Source organism: Arachis ipaensis, chromosome B04, assembly GCF_000816755.2.
Source record: "Arachis ipaensis cultivar K30076 chromosome B04, Araip1.1, whole genome shotgun sequence".
Lineage (NCBI taxonomy): Eukaryota > Viridiplantae > Streptophyta > Magnoliopsida > Fabales > Fabaceae > Arachis > Arachis ipaensis.
This window is the reverse complement of record NC_029788.2, coordinates 2018371-2029487: the sequence shown is the minus strand read 5'-3', so window position 1 is coordinate 2029487 and position 11117 is coordinate 2018371. Positions and strand designations below refer to the sequence as shown.

General features: G+C 34.6%; 2 protein-coding genes across 5 annotated transcripts; one reads left to right on the top strand and one right to left on the bottom strand.

Annotated features, from left to right (window-relative positions):
• Positions 7–2134, top strand: LOC107638277. 2 transcript variants are annotated; one of them, XM_016341471.2, is made up of 3 exons: positions 7–219; positions 1356–1790; positions 1983–2134. In XM_016341471.2, the coding sequence occupies exons 1-3, from the start codon at positions 73–75 to the stop codon at positions 2001–2003; spliced, it is 603 nt and encodes a 200-aa protein (XP_016196957.1). In that variant the 5' UTR covers positions 7–72; the 3' UTR covers positions 2004–2134. The 2 variants fall into 2 exon arrangements, with proteins under 2 accessions (XP_016196957.1, XP_016196958.1); XM_016341472.2 differs by having other exon boundaries at positions 20–219; positions 1359–1804; positions 1997–2134.
• Positions 4342–10839, bottom strand: LOC107638278 (histidine kinase 3). Of its 3 annotated transcripts, XM_021120397.1 has the most exons (12): positions 10738–10836; positions 10149–10701; positions 9363–9644; positions 8279–8448; positions 7794–8006; positions 7389–7575; positions 7246–7297; positions 6878–7107; positions 6696–6794; positions 5491–6632; positions 5031–5339; positions 4342–4958 (listed from the first exon to the last, which is right to left on the bottom strand). In XM_021120397.1, the coding sequence occupies exons 2-11, from the start codon at positions 10653–10655 to the stop codon at positions 5123–5125; spliced, it is 3099 nt and encodes a 1032-aa protein (XP_020976056.1). In that variant the 5' UTR covers positions 10656–10701; positions 10738–10836; the 3' UTR covers positions 4342–4958; positions 5031–5122. The 3 variants fall into 3 exon arrangements, with proteins under 3 accessions (XP_020976056.1, XP_020976055.1, XP_016196959.1); XM_021120396.1 differs by having other exon boundaries at positions 10149–10839; XM_016341473.2 differs by having other exon boundaries at positions 5491–6617; positions 10149–10838.

The following is an 11117-nucleotide window of genomic DNA, read 5'->3' as shown; positions in this document are numbered from 1 at the left end:
TGGTTTTTATAGATAAAAGGAAGGGAATAGGAGAGAAGCAATGTCCATTGTGTTTTTCTCAAATTTTGGACAATGGAAGAAGCTGGAAGGTTGGAGGTGATAGACAACGCAATTCAGAAGCTGATAAAAGAAAACAAGAACAAAGGAATTTACATCGACCAAGATCCTGAAAGTGAATACCAACTCGCTCTTACCAATCTTCTCTCTGCCGCTTCTCAGGTACCGCCGTTTATTCTTTTTCCTTCCAAACCGCGTTTCGTTCAACTTTATATGCCCAAACGCCGCATAATTTATTTAGCTTTTCAGATTAAACTTAGGTAAAAGCTTAGGTGAAGTCAACTTTGATATCTAAGAGCTGTAAGATGAAAATTTAGTCAAATCAGTCAAATTATCTAATGGTTTTCAGGTGTAGGTGACTAAGTAGAGTTAACTTAAGATAAAATTAATAATTGAGAGTTGTTTGATAAATAATTTAATAGATTTGACTAAATTATTTTTAAAGATAATTAACTATTAATTTTATGCGAAGTTAACTGCATAATTAGTTTGATATTTTAAGAATAGATATTTCTACTCATATGTTAGAGTTAGGTTATATGAAAAAGTAATTTAAGAATTTTATTTAATTTTTTAGACTTCGAATAATTTTATCGATAAAAATTTTTCTTTTATGAATATAACTTTAATTTTTATTTTTTATAGATAGAAATATCAGTATTTAAATCCGAAGAACAATATAATTGCCAAATCGTATAGTCCCTCTATTTTCTTATAATAGAGGTTTCGAGTTCTTAACTACTTAGACAGTGACACTTTTTTTTTAATCCAAAGCATTTCTACGACTTTTGATATTACTCACACGACCTTTGAATTTTGTGGTATCTAGGACTTTTCTATCTTTGATCATATGTAATGTTTATAAGGGAGATTTTATAAAATAAAGAGTAAATATTTTTTTCGGTCTCTGTCTTTTTTTAAAATTAACAAGCCGCCCATTAACGTTGAAAAAATGATAAATTGGTCCTTATTTATTTCTTTCGTTAGACATATTGACTTTTTCGTTAGACAAATTGGCCCCTGTTTATTTCTTTCGTTAGACACATCGACTCCTGTCTATTGGCTACAGAAGAGTCGATGTGTCTAACGAAAGAAATAGACAGAGACTGGAAGAAATAGATAAGGGCCGGTTTGTCATTTTTTCAAGGTTAGGGGACGGCTTGTCAATTTTAAAAAAGACAGAACCGTAAAGGTATTTACTCTAAAATAAAAGGTTGAGAAATATGATTGAGATTGATGCCAAATTACTTGACCATGTTAAAAGCATTTCTTGTATGTGCATTTTCTCAATCAATTAGCAGTTGGAGGTGTTGCAAAGAGATGATCCACTTGCTCAATCCGAAGCTTCTAGCCCTTCGGGTTCGGAAGCTTCTACAATCATGAAAACAGAAAATAAAAACGCAGATTCTTCTTGCAAGGGAAGCACTGAAACTAATGAAATAGTGAAGGAGTTGAGGAAAATAAAGAGACAGAATTTTGTAACTCATTGTCTTCTGTCAGTTATGATTGTTCTCACTGTGGCTTGGCAACTTTCAGAGGTTTCAATCATTATGAAGGTGAAAGATGGAATTAACCATCCATTTAGGTCCTTTGGAAGTATGATCAAAGCAATGGTCAAAGTCAACGCCCAAGAAGATGACAACAACAACAAAGAACATGATGATGAATCTTCATCGTCACTTGCTTCTCTCAAGTTACCAGAGATGCCTCGTATGGATGTAACAAATTTAGGTATCAATAATGGAAACTAACTTGAGTTGGTCGAGTGGTCAGCTCACTCGTCCGCTTAAGTAAGTGTCGGGGGGTTCGAATTCCGTCTTGTGGCAGCAATCCATTGGCCAGCAGCAAACCCTTAAATGGAGCTCAAATCTGCAATGGATTAGTTCTTGACCTGTCGGGTTGGAGATACCGCGAAAAACCAAAAAATCAATAATGGAAACCAATGAAACTGGCTACTCATTCTGTCCACTAAAAAATATCAACGTTGTTTCAAATATGCTTTTCTTCATATTTATGTCACAAATATTTTGAAGGACAATATTATATTGTCAGCAAATATTATTATTTTTAGTCCGTATTTGACTAGTAATAATTTATATTTATATTTACCAAAATTTTACAAGAATTATATAANNNCTTAATAGTATAAAAAAATTTAAAATGGTACTTTCGTTAAGTTACATTAATTTCTTTTGAGTTTTTTTTACAAAGATTAAATATTTAATTTGGTCCTAACAAATTTTTTATGGTACCACAAGAACTTTAAAAATAAATTACATTCATCTCAACTCTTGTTACCGTTAAGTTGAGAAAGAAGTAGGGGTAGCAATAAAGCGGGTAGGAATAGATTTTTGTTCTACTCGATCCCGTTCTGCGCCCTACAATAATTTACATAGAATTTGTCACATTCTTATTCGTAATTAGTAAAAAGTTGAACCCTAATTCACTCCCGTAGATACTGCTCCGCCTTTATCCGTCCCTATAATTATTAAAATCCAACAAATTAAATTAAATTTTAAAATTTATATAACTATCATCACATACATAACATAAATTAAGATAAAAATTTAAATATAATACAATATTATTAATTATTTTACTAATTATTTTATATATATATATATATATATCAGGCGAATAATTCAGCATTATTCTTTGACCCTGTACCTGGGGGGTTAAATGTTGCCACCCCTAGAAAAAAGTGAGTGTGAGTGAGTATAAACGTGGACAAGCTAGTTTAAATTGAGATTTTTTACCCTAATCATAAGGGCTAATTTGAAGGTAGTCTGTTCACACCTACTATTCTAGAGATTTTATTGAACTTTTTTTCTTAGAGAGTAATATATCCAAAGTATAAATTCTCAAGGATTTATTTATTACTTTACTTTTAATTTTTTATGTCAATGAATTATAGCTCAAATGGCATAGTCTCCCCATACTCAATTAAGAGATTATGGGTTCGAGTCTCCTATCTTTAGTAAATAATAATAATAATAAGATTTTTTTGCTTTTCAAGGGAAAAAAAGCCAAACAGAATAACTTCTAATTAAAATAAATTTTCTAACATTTTTTAACAATATAAAGAAGTCGAGTCGTAAAATAAAAAGAGAATAATTATATAAGTCCGTCTCTAAGATTTTTAAAATCGAACGTTTTAGTCTTCCATGTTTTAAAATATAAAAAATAATCTCCAGTATTTATTTTCGTTAAACAATTCGTCTCTCTTCGCTAGTCATTAACGGTGACTGTTGACATGGAATGTTAACTCAAACACGTGGCCATTCAATATTCACATGTTCGAGTTAGACAAATCAATTCTTAGAGTGAAGTACAAAATAGTCTCGAAGAGTTTAAAAAATCTCAAAACAGTCCCTGAAAAATTTTAAAAATTCTAAAACAGTCTATTTGAATGTTTTTTATCTTTATTAAAATAAACATAGAAAAGAATTCCTAAGTTAAAAAAAATCTATTTTTTTTTGGTATAATTGCTAATTGTGGTAGTACGAATAACTTCAACTACAAGCTTATTTTGTACAATATTACAACTAATAAATCCCAAAATTTTTTAAGAAACATGTCAAGACATTTCTTCTTCAAGTATTACAACAAAATATTAAGAGCTTCATATTGGGATTTTGTAAATAATCTACATTGACCTTGTGGCTGACCAAAACTTGCAAATTTGACTTTAAATATGACTTGGTTCGCATTGGACGCAAGTTCCAAAGTGTTGCTTTTATAAACATTTACATAAATATTTTCAACTATTTATGTGAAAAATTTGATGTTAAATAGAAGTTCTCCTATCTTTTCAAACAATATTAGTTCATTTTCTTTTTTATTGTTAACAATGATTATGAAATATAATACTTACAAATTAAATTAAATTAATTAAATCAATATTTTATATGCTTAAAATATGACTTCATTTATTTTAAATTATTATTTTGAAAAATAATGCCTTTTCAAAATTAAGTCTAGGGACCAGCAACTTTGTTAAGCCCCTAACATTCCTCTTTTCATATTTTGTACTTCAATTTAGGGACATTCATCGACCACCTCTTTTCATATTTTGTACTTCAATTTAGGGACATTTAACGACCACGTATGCAAGTTAACATTCCATTAACATTCCATATCAACCGTCACTGTCGGTAACTAATTAAAAAATATTGGGCCAAATTAAATGCAAATATTAGTATGTTCTGATTTGATCTGAACACTTTAACCTGTTTATATTATACTGTACTACTAAATATATAACACACAGAAAAAGAACAACAATTGAAAGGTAAACAAATAGAAGCCAAAGCAAGCCAGAAATGAAAATGTACAAATCGGCCAAAAATCCATGGATCACTCCAGCAATGTACTACACAATACATCAAGAAAAAGTCTAAGGAGCCAGCAACTTTTGTGTTTTGTGACCAGCACTTAACCATCAAAAGAAAAGTAAGTGATCTCTGACTATTCGATGTAATCTCACACCATTAAAAACACTATTGATGATCAATTGATGGTTACAAAACACAAAAGTTACTGTCCCCCTGCACTCCTCATATATCAATTACAAATCTTTGACGCCGGAATCCGGCACGGTCATACGCCACCATTGATGAGCTATTATGGTGTGCACTTAAACCACCTTTTGTCACTAAGAACCTAAAATTTCCTTCTCTCATCTTGAATCAAATCTCTATCTATATACACACGTGATGTATTAAAACTATAATAAGTTTACAAGTAGGATTCTTATTGCTACATACATAACACGAAGATCGAGATGATGCCATGGATGGAAGTTAATACTTTACATTGAAGAATCAACGAGTTTTGATACCTTCACAACCAATTCTAAAACCCAATTGCGACGAATCAAACTTGGCTCCTATGTACACTCCCTGCGAAAGAATCAATACCTTTAAAACCAAGGATCTTCAAGAAAATAGTGAGCTTAATGCAGAAAAACTTACTCTCAGGATACATGAGAAGTTATTTATGCACAAAGTGTGTCCTGGAGAACACGTGGCAGATGCTTCCAGTTTCCACCGGTTTCGATCTGTTTTCATGAAGGTGGGAAAAACCGCGAAACTTCTCTATAAAGTTGCTCAGCTTCAAAGGGCTTTGAAACATATCCATCCATCCCAGTTTTTAGGCATTCCTCATTTGTTGCCTGCATCACGTCCGCTGTCATAGCCAAAATGGGAACATGCAACTTTGAATTATTACCATCACCGTCCATCGATGCTTCCAACTCTCGAATTCGTCTCGTAGCTTCAAAGCTGCCACAAAAGAATTGTATATTAGCATAATTGTCAAATAAAAATAGTAGTTAATGTTACCATGATACAAAGAGTTTAGGAAAGAAACGAAGAATTATTTAGAAAAGTATTATTTTTACTATTCATATATTTCATCTGTAAGGTTGCATACCCATCCATTTCTGGCATTTGGATATCCATGAAACAGGCATCGAATTGATGGGGTGGATTCAGCTTGGCAACGGCATCTTTTCCACTGCTTATACAAACCACATCAGCTCCATATTTTTTCAAGGCACCGGCTGCCACGGTGCGGTTCACACTGTTGTCGTCTACTACTAAAATCCTTCTCCCTCGAAGAAGATGATGGAGAGATAAACTAGGGAGCTCCACATTTCGAGTGTTCCCTCTGTTCCCAACGCCCATGGCTCTTTGCAATGTCACAGCTAGCATACTTGCTTTTAGAGGTTTTGTGATGACAACTGGAAAAGGATCACCAGAATTTACAGAACTTGCTCTAAAAGAACTATTGGAATTAACAAGAATGAATAGCTTAGGAGGGTCAACTTTTCTAGTATTGTTGACGAAGTGCGACGAAATGCTCGAATCTCTATCCCAGACCTCCTGCTCAATGAAAACAATACTAATTGGTGAATTCCCATTGGTTATGAGGGACAAACCTTGATCCAAATCTGAGACTAATTCGACACGAATGTCAAGACGTTGGAGGTGATATCTTGACACTTTAGCTCGAATGGGTCTGGGGTCGATAACTAAGGCATTCGTGCCATGGAATTCCGAGGAGGCAAGATGAGGCTGGTTGTTGATTGGCTGACTTCTACCCTCCTTTGAATTGGGAGATCCATTTGTGAAGACAGCAGTAAATGTGAAAGTGGAACCTATGTTGGGTATGCTCACAAACCCAATTTCTCCATTCATACGTCCAACCAAACACTTACTAATGCTTAGACCAATCCCGGTTCCCCCATGTTTTCGGGAGATGGATGGATCTACTTGCATGAAAGGAGTGAATATACGGGACTGTGCCTCGAGAGGAATACCTACTCCAGTATCCTCAACAGATACAATCAGATTGACAAGCTCGCTTGACGGCGAAGAAAAAGAACCAAGAGGTCCCTCTTGGCTGAAAGCCTTGAATCCTTCCCAGCTCCGACGAATATCAGCAACCGGGTAACCACTTAAGGTATCTTTTGAGGTTGATTGCGGCTCAACTTCTATTGAATGAACAACCTCCTCAACAAGATGGATGGTAACAAAGATATGCCCTTTTTCCGTGAACTGCCAAACAAACAACTGTCATTTTGAGACCATAAGCATGTGTATAAGTCAATCTAACATCTATCCCTATAGACATACCTTAATAGAGTTGCCCATGAGATTTGTAATTATTTGTCTAAACCTTCCAGGATCACCTATGAGTTGTTCCGGAACCTCATCCGAGACATATACTGCCAACTGTGCTCCACCAAAATCGATCATGTTATAATTAGAAATGCAATAATTGAAACTTCCATCATATCAAAGAGAAATAATTTTACCTCTACTCCTTTCCCTTGAGACTTCTCAGAAAATAGTAACAACACATCATCCAAAATCGCCCGTAAGTCAAACACCACTGCCTCCAGCTCTAGCTTACCGGAATCAATCTTTGCCTGGTCCAAAACCTCATTTATAAGGGATACAAGAGCTTTTCCACTACCCTGTGCTGTTCTGACATACTCCTGTTGTGTTACATCCAGATCTGTGTCCATAAGCATATTCAACATCCCTGAAATCCAATTATAGAACAAAGTCACTCACAGATGATGAACACCACTCTCTTTTATCAAGTTATACTAAAATAAGAAGACAGGGCTTGTGTGAAATTATACTAGCAAAGGACAACAGGGTCAAGAGTTCAACTCACCTAAGACACCATTCATTGGTGTTCGGATCTCATGGGAAACAGTGGCGAGAAACTGCAGTGTCAATCATCAATTAGGCCTCCCAAATGATCAGTATAAGTTAAGGATAAGCAAGTTATAATATCAGTCAGAAAAAGTCTCATACCTGAGATTTTGCAACATCAGCTGCCTGGGCACGTTTTTTAAGCTCCATCTGCTCATTGTAATTATCCTCGGAAATGAACATTCGATTCACAGTGGCATAGAGAATATAACCAATAAGGACTGCAATAACAAGCATGCCAACTGATGAATGTATTGCCTCCCATGGCCACGGTGGTTTCTGTTTGAACCTGTGTCGGCATCAAACTGGATTTCAGGCATAGTTCAAGTCTATGACTAATTTCACATCTCAATAATGTCAAAAATAATATAATACACCAAAATAATAAACAACTAACTCCAAAAAAGAGACCTCTAAACTGCAAGCTTTGTAAGATCAATATGCCAAATGGCATTAAACCACGTCGTATAAGATAACATATAAAACTCATTTGGCAACATATGTTACCTGCAGTGCATCTCATGCTTCCTGAAGGGATCTCCAAAGTTGAGAGTGCTGACATGGTAGAATTCATCACCTAATACATCTGAACCATACATGGCGATAGGATCGGTATGATTTGTAGTATCATAAACATTAACAATGACTGACTGCTTGCTAGCAAGTTGCTGAAGTAATTTTTCCACTAATGACTCGATGTCAAAGACCCCTCCAAGATACCTTCACAGGAATTAATAGAAAACATTAGAAAGCTTCTCTCGCAAGTCAAATGCAGTATGAATTGTGCTCTCAAATTCATTATTCAGTCCCCAGTGTAAAAGTTGCTTCGAAACTCTTAATTACCGAACTCGAATGACGTAAACTATGGTAAGTGTTTCACTAATCCAAGGGAACCCCTTTAAGTTTTATAAAACTGGAATTGTTTCATTGAAAAAGAATAAGACTTGTAAGTGTTCAAACACATTGAATGTACAAAAAATTTAAGTACACACCCATCAGTTGCTTGAATCCTTTCATCTGGGGTTGCATTTGATGGAAGTTCTTTCTTGTATACAGCAAATGTGAGGATAACGCCTAGACGATTTGTTTTGAGCAGCCTGAAGGGAGCAGTTAAGACTCCTTTGCCTGACTCTCTTGCACGCAACACGTTTTCCTGGTCTTCCTGTAGATGAACAAGTGAATAACTTCAAATTTGATAGCCATATATCGAAAACATCAAACGTGAACAATCAGTAACAGTTAAGCATTCTGATGTCCACAAAGTTATACTATTCAATTCTCTATACTCTATAAAGTATCAACTCATGGAGATGAAAGAATAGGGAGAGAAAGATAATTGAAAAAGTATCAATGTTGGAGCATAAATAGTTTTGGGAATAAGTTAACAAGTGTTTAAGACACTAGTAACTAAAACCAAAGAATTACTTAATGGCATTTATTTAAACTAAATTAATATTGAGTTTTTTTTTTTTTTTCTTTCTCTCTCCCATTCACTCTTGCAACATTAAATGTTTGGTGCACTCTCTGTCAGAACATAAATTGGAATAAAAAATTAAAAACCTCCTTAATTTTTCATTGCTTTTAATCATTTCACAAAGTAAAAGGGTTTAGGTAGGGCCACTTGTTGAGGTGTTAAATGTACAAAAACAATCAAAACTTTCCAACATAAATAGCCTTAACAAGGTACATTTAAATAACTGTAAACACTTTAGGTAAATCCTTTGACAAATAAATAAATAAATCCTACTTGGTCAAGTAATTAAATGCATTTAATACAAGATACTTCATGTTTCTTTAAAAAGGCCAAGTTCCATAACCATTTTCAACATGTTTTCTCAAGACATCATTAATGACCGATGGATTTAAGAGTACGAGTTTGTACATTATTACTATTCAATACATTGCCATGAAATTAAGAGTGAAATGCTTTACATAAATAAATAGTTGATCATGTTTGATAGTGTCAAACTTCTATTAACAGATTTCATAGTTAGCTATAGATGTTTTAAACTTTAAACATAATAAAAATGTATAAATTGAAGCAGTTACATTTAAGAGATGGTAAGAGAAAGTTACCTTTCCAGAAAGCACATCAACAGAAATTACATGTTTGATTGTTTCCTGGGCAAAGATGACAGGAGCATATTCTTCCTGAATAGGGGATGGCTCCAATGCCTCTAAGGCGAAATCATCCTCTTGAACCGGGTTTTGTTCCAGGGTATCCATCCTCTTAATAGTCCACCCTTGCTGCTTTTCGAATTGTTCCCTTTCGGAATGGAGCACCCTTACAGCATATGCGACACCACTCGTAAGGGGCCTCTCGAAAGCAGTTCTTTCCGTATACCTGGCAAAAGTTTTCTGCAGAGCTGTCACAAGTTAGATTGAGTTTTTAACAAAGAACTTACCATCAATTAGTCCTCCTTTGGTAACTGTCTTAGGAAAGAAATACAAAAATGCGAGGACACAAATTTGATAAAGGAGATAATAAATACAGAAACAGCAGAATTGTGTCTATTATGTGATAAAATTTTGTCCAGTTTTTTTCATCCAAATAATTGTGGACACCAAAAACAGAGAGACATAGATAACCTCCATGTCTCTTGTCTCTGTCTTTTGTGTTCTGAGACATTCAGGCTGCATTTGGAACTGGGAGAGGGTGGGACAGGACCCTAAGACAAAGACACCGAAGACGAAGACATTAGTGTTCTTCCACTAAGACCATGCATTTCTAACCAAATGCAACTTTACCAAAAATAGACCTGTTCCAGCTCTTAAGAGATTTACCTACTTGAATAAAATAAATAAACAAATCTAACTTAAAAAGGGAAGCCAAAATAGCAAACTACTATTGAGATCGAGTACCTGATCGATCGCAGAAGGGTCCATGGCATGGTGAAAAGTGGAGATCAAAATGGACATAGCCTGAATATGGTTCATACTAACATTAAACTGATCCTGCAGCATCCTTGCCCTTTCATCACACAAGCTAACAAGACTTTCCTTCCTCTTCTCAGTAGCCTCCGAGCTCATATGCAAGAACCTCGAGGACGAAATCACAATCCAAAAAACCACATAAGCATGCCAGAGCTTCCTCCACCAGGATCTCCTCAACATCTTATACTTGTAATAGTATTGTTTACAAGTGTTCCCCAAGTTCTTCTCCCACCAATTATTGAGCCAAACCTTTCCATCATAATCTCCAAGAAAACCCATCTTCCACTTGTTATTGTTACTACAATTATGGTTATGATTAATTCCAAGATTGCAATTGAACCAGTTGAGGTAAATGAAAGACACAATCAAGCAACATGGCACCCAAAGTAGATGCCCTACTTTTAGACCAAACCCAACAACATGGAGCAAACTCATCCAACAACAGTTCCCCACTCAATTTTATTACTATCAACAGTTCCAACTGGTAGTGCCTATGACTTGTATCAAAGAGAGAGAGGAAAAAAAACACTGTCAAATCCACAGAATCTCCACAAACTCAGAGAACTATTTCACCAAAAGAGAAATTATGAAGTACAGTTCCTGAAAATACCAAAATATGATGAGAAACTAAATAAAGATGCTATCTTATCCAGCATAACAATTAGCTTGGGGAAAAAAATAAATAAAGAATAAAAAAGAAAAAAGAAAATAAAAGAGAGAAAAAAAAAAAGGTCTAGAATGGCAGAACCAAACATGAAATTCACAAACACCCTTTTTTTTATGAGAGAACCAAAGAATGATTCCAAGTTTCTGATTCCAGAAACATGAAATTGACACTTCTTGTTTATCGTTCCTCAAATTTTTCAGAAGCAGTAACAAGGTTTGAACTTTGAACTA

Bases quoted from the DNA above. Each gene is read 5' to 3' on its own strand.
- LOC107638277 (XM_016341471.2), top strand. From the start codon at position 73: ATGGAAGAAGCTGGAAGGTTGGAGGTGATAGACAACGCAATTCAGAAG. The intron at 220-1,355 runs GTACCGCCGTTT...TCAATCAATTAG, and splicing joins TTCTCTCTGCCGCTTCTCAG to CAGTTGGAGGTGTTGCAAAG. The intron at 1,791-1,982 runs ATCAATAATGGA...AAAAACCAAAAA, and splicing joins TGGATGTAACAAATTTAGGT to ATCAATAATGGAAACCAATG.
- LOC107638278 (XM_021120396.1), bottom strand. From the start codon at position 10,655: ATGAGTTTGCTCCATGTTGTTGGGTTTGGTCTAAAAGTAGGGCATCTA. The intron at 8,449-9,362 runs GTAACTTTCTCT...GTTCATCTACAG, and splicing joins TTGATGTGCTTTCTGGAAAG to GAAGACCAGGAAAACGTGTT. The intron at 7,576-7,793 runs GTAACATATGTT...ATGCCGACACAG, and splicing joins AAGCATGAGATGCACTGCAG to GTTCAAACAGAAACCACCGT.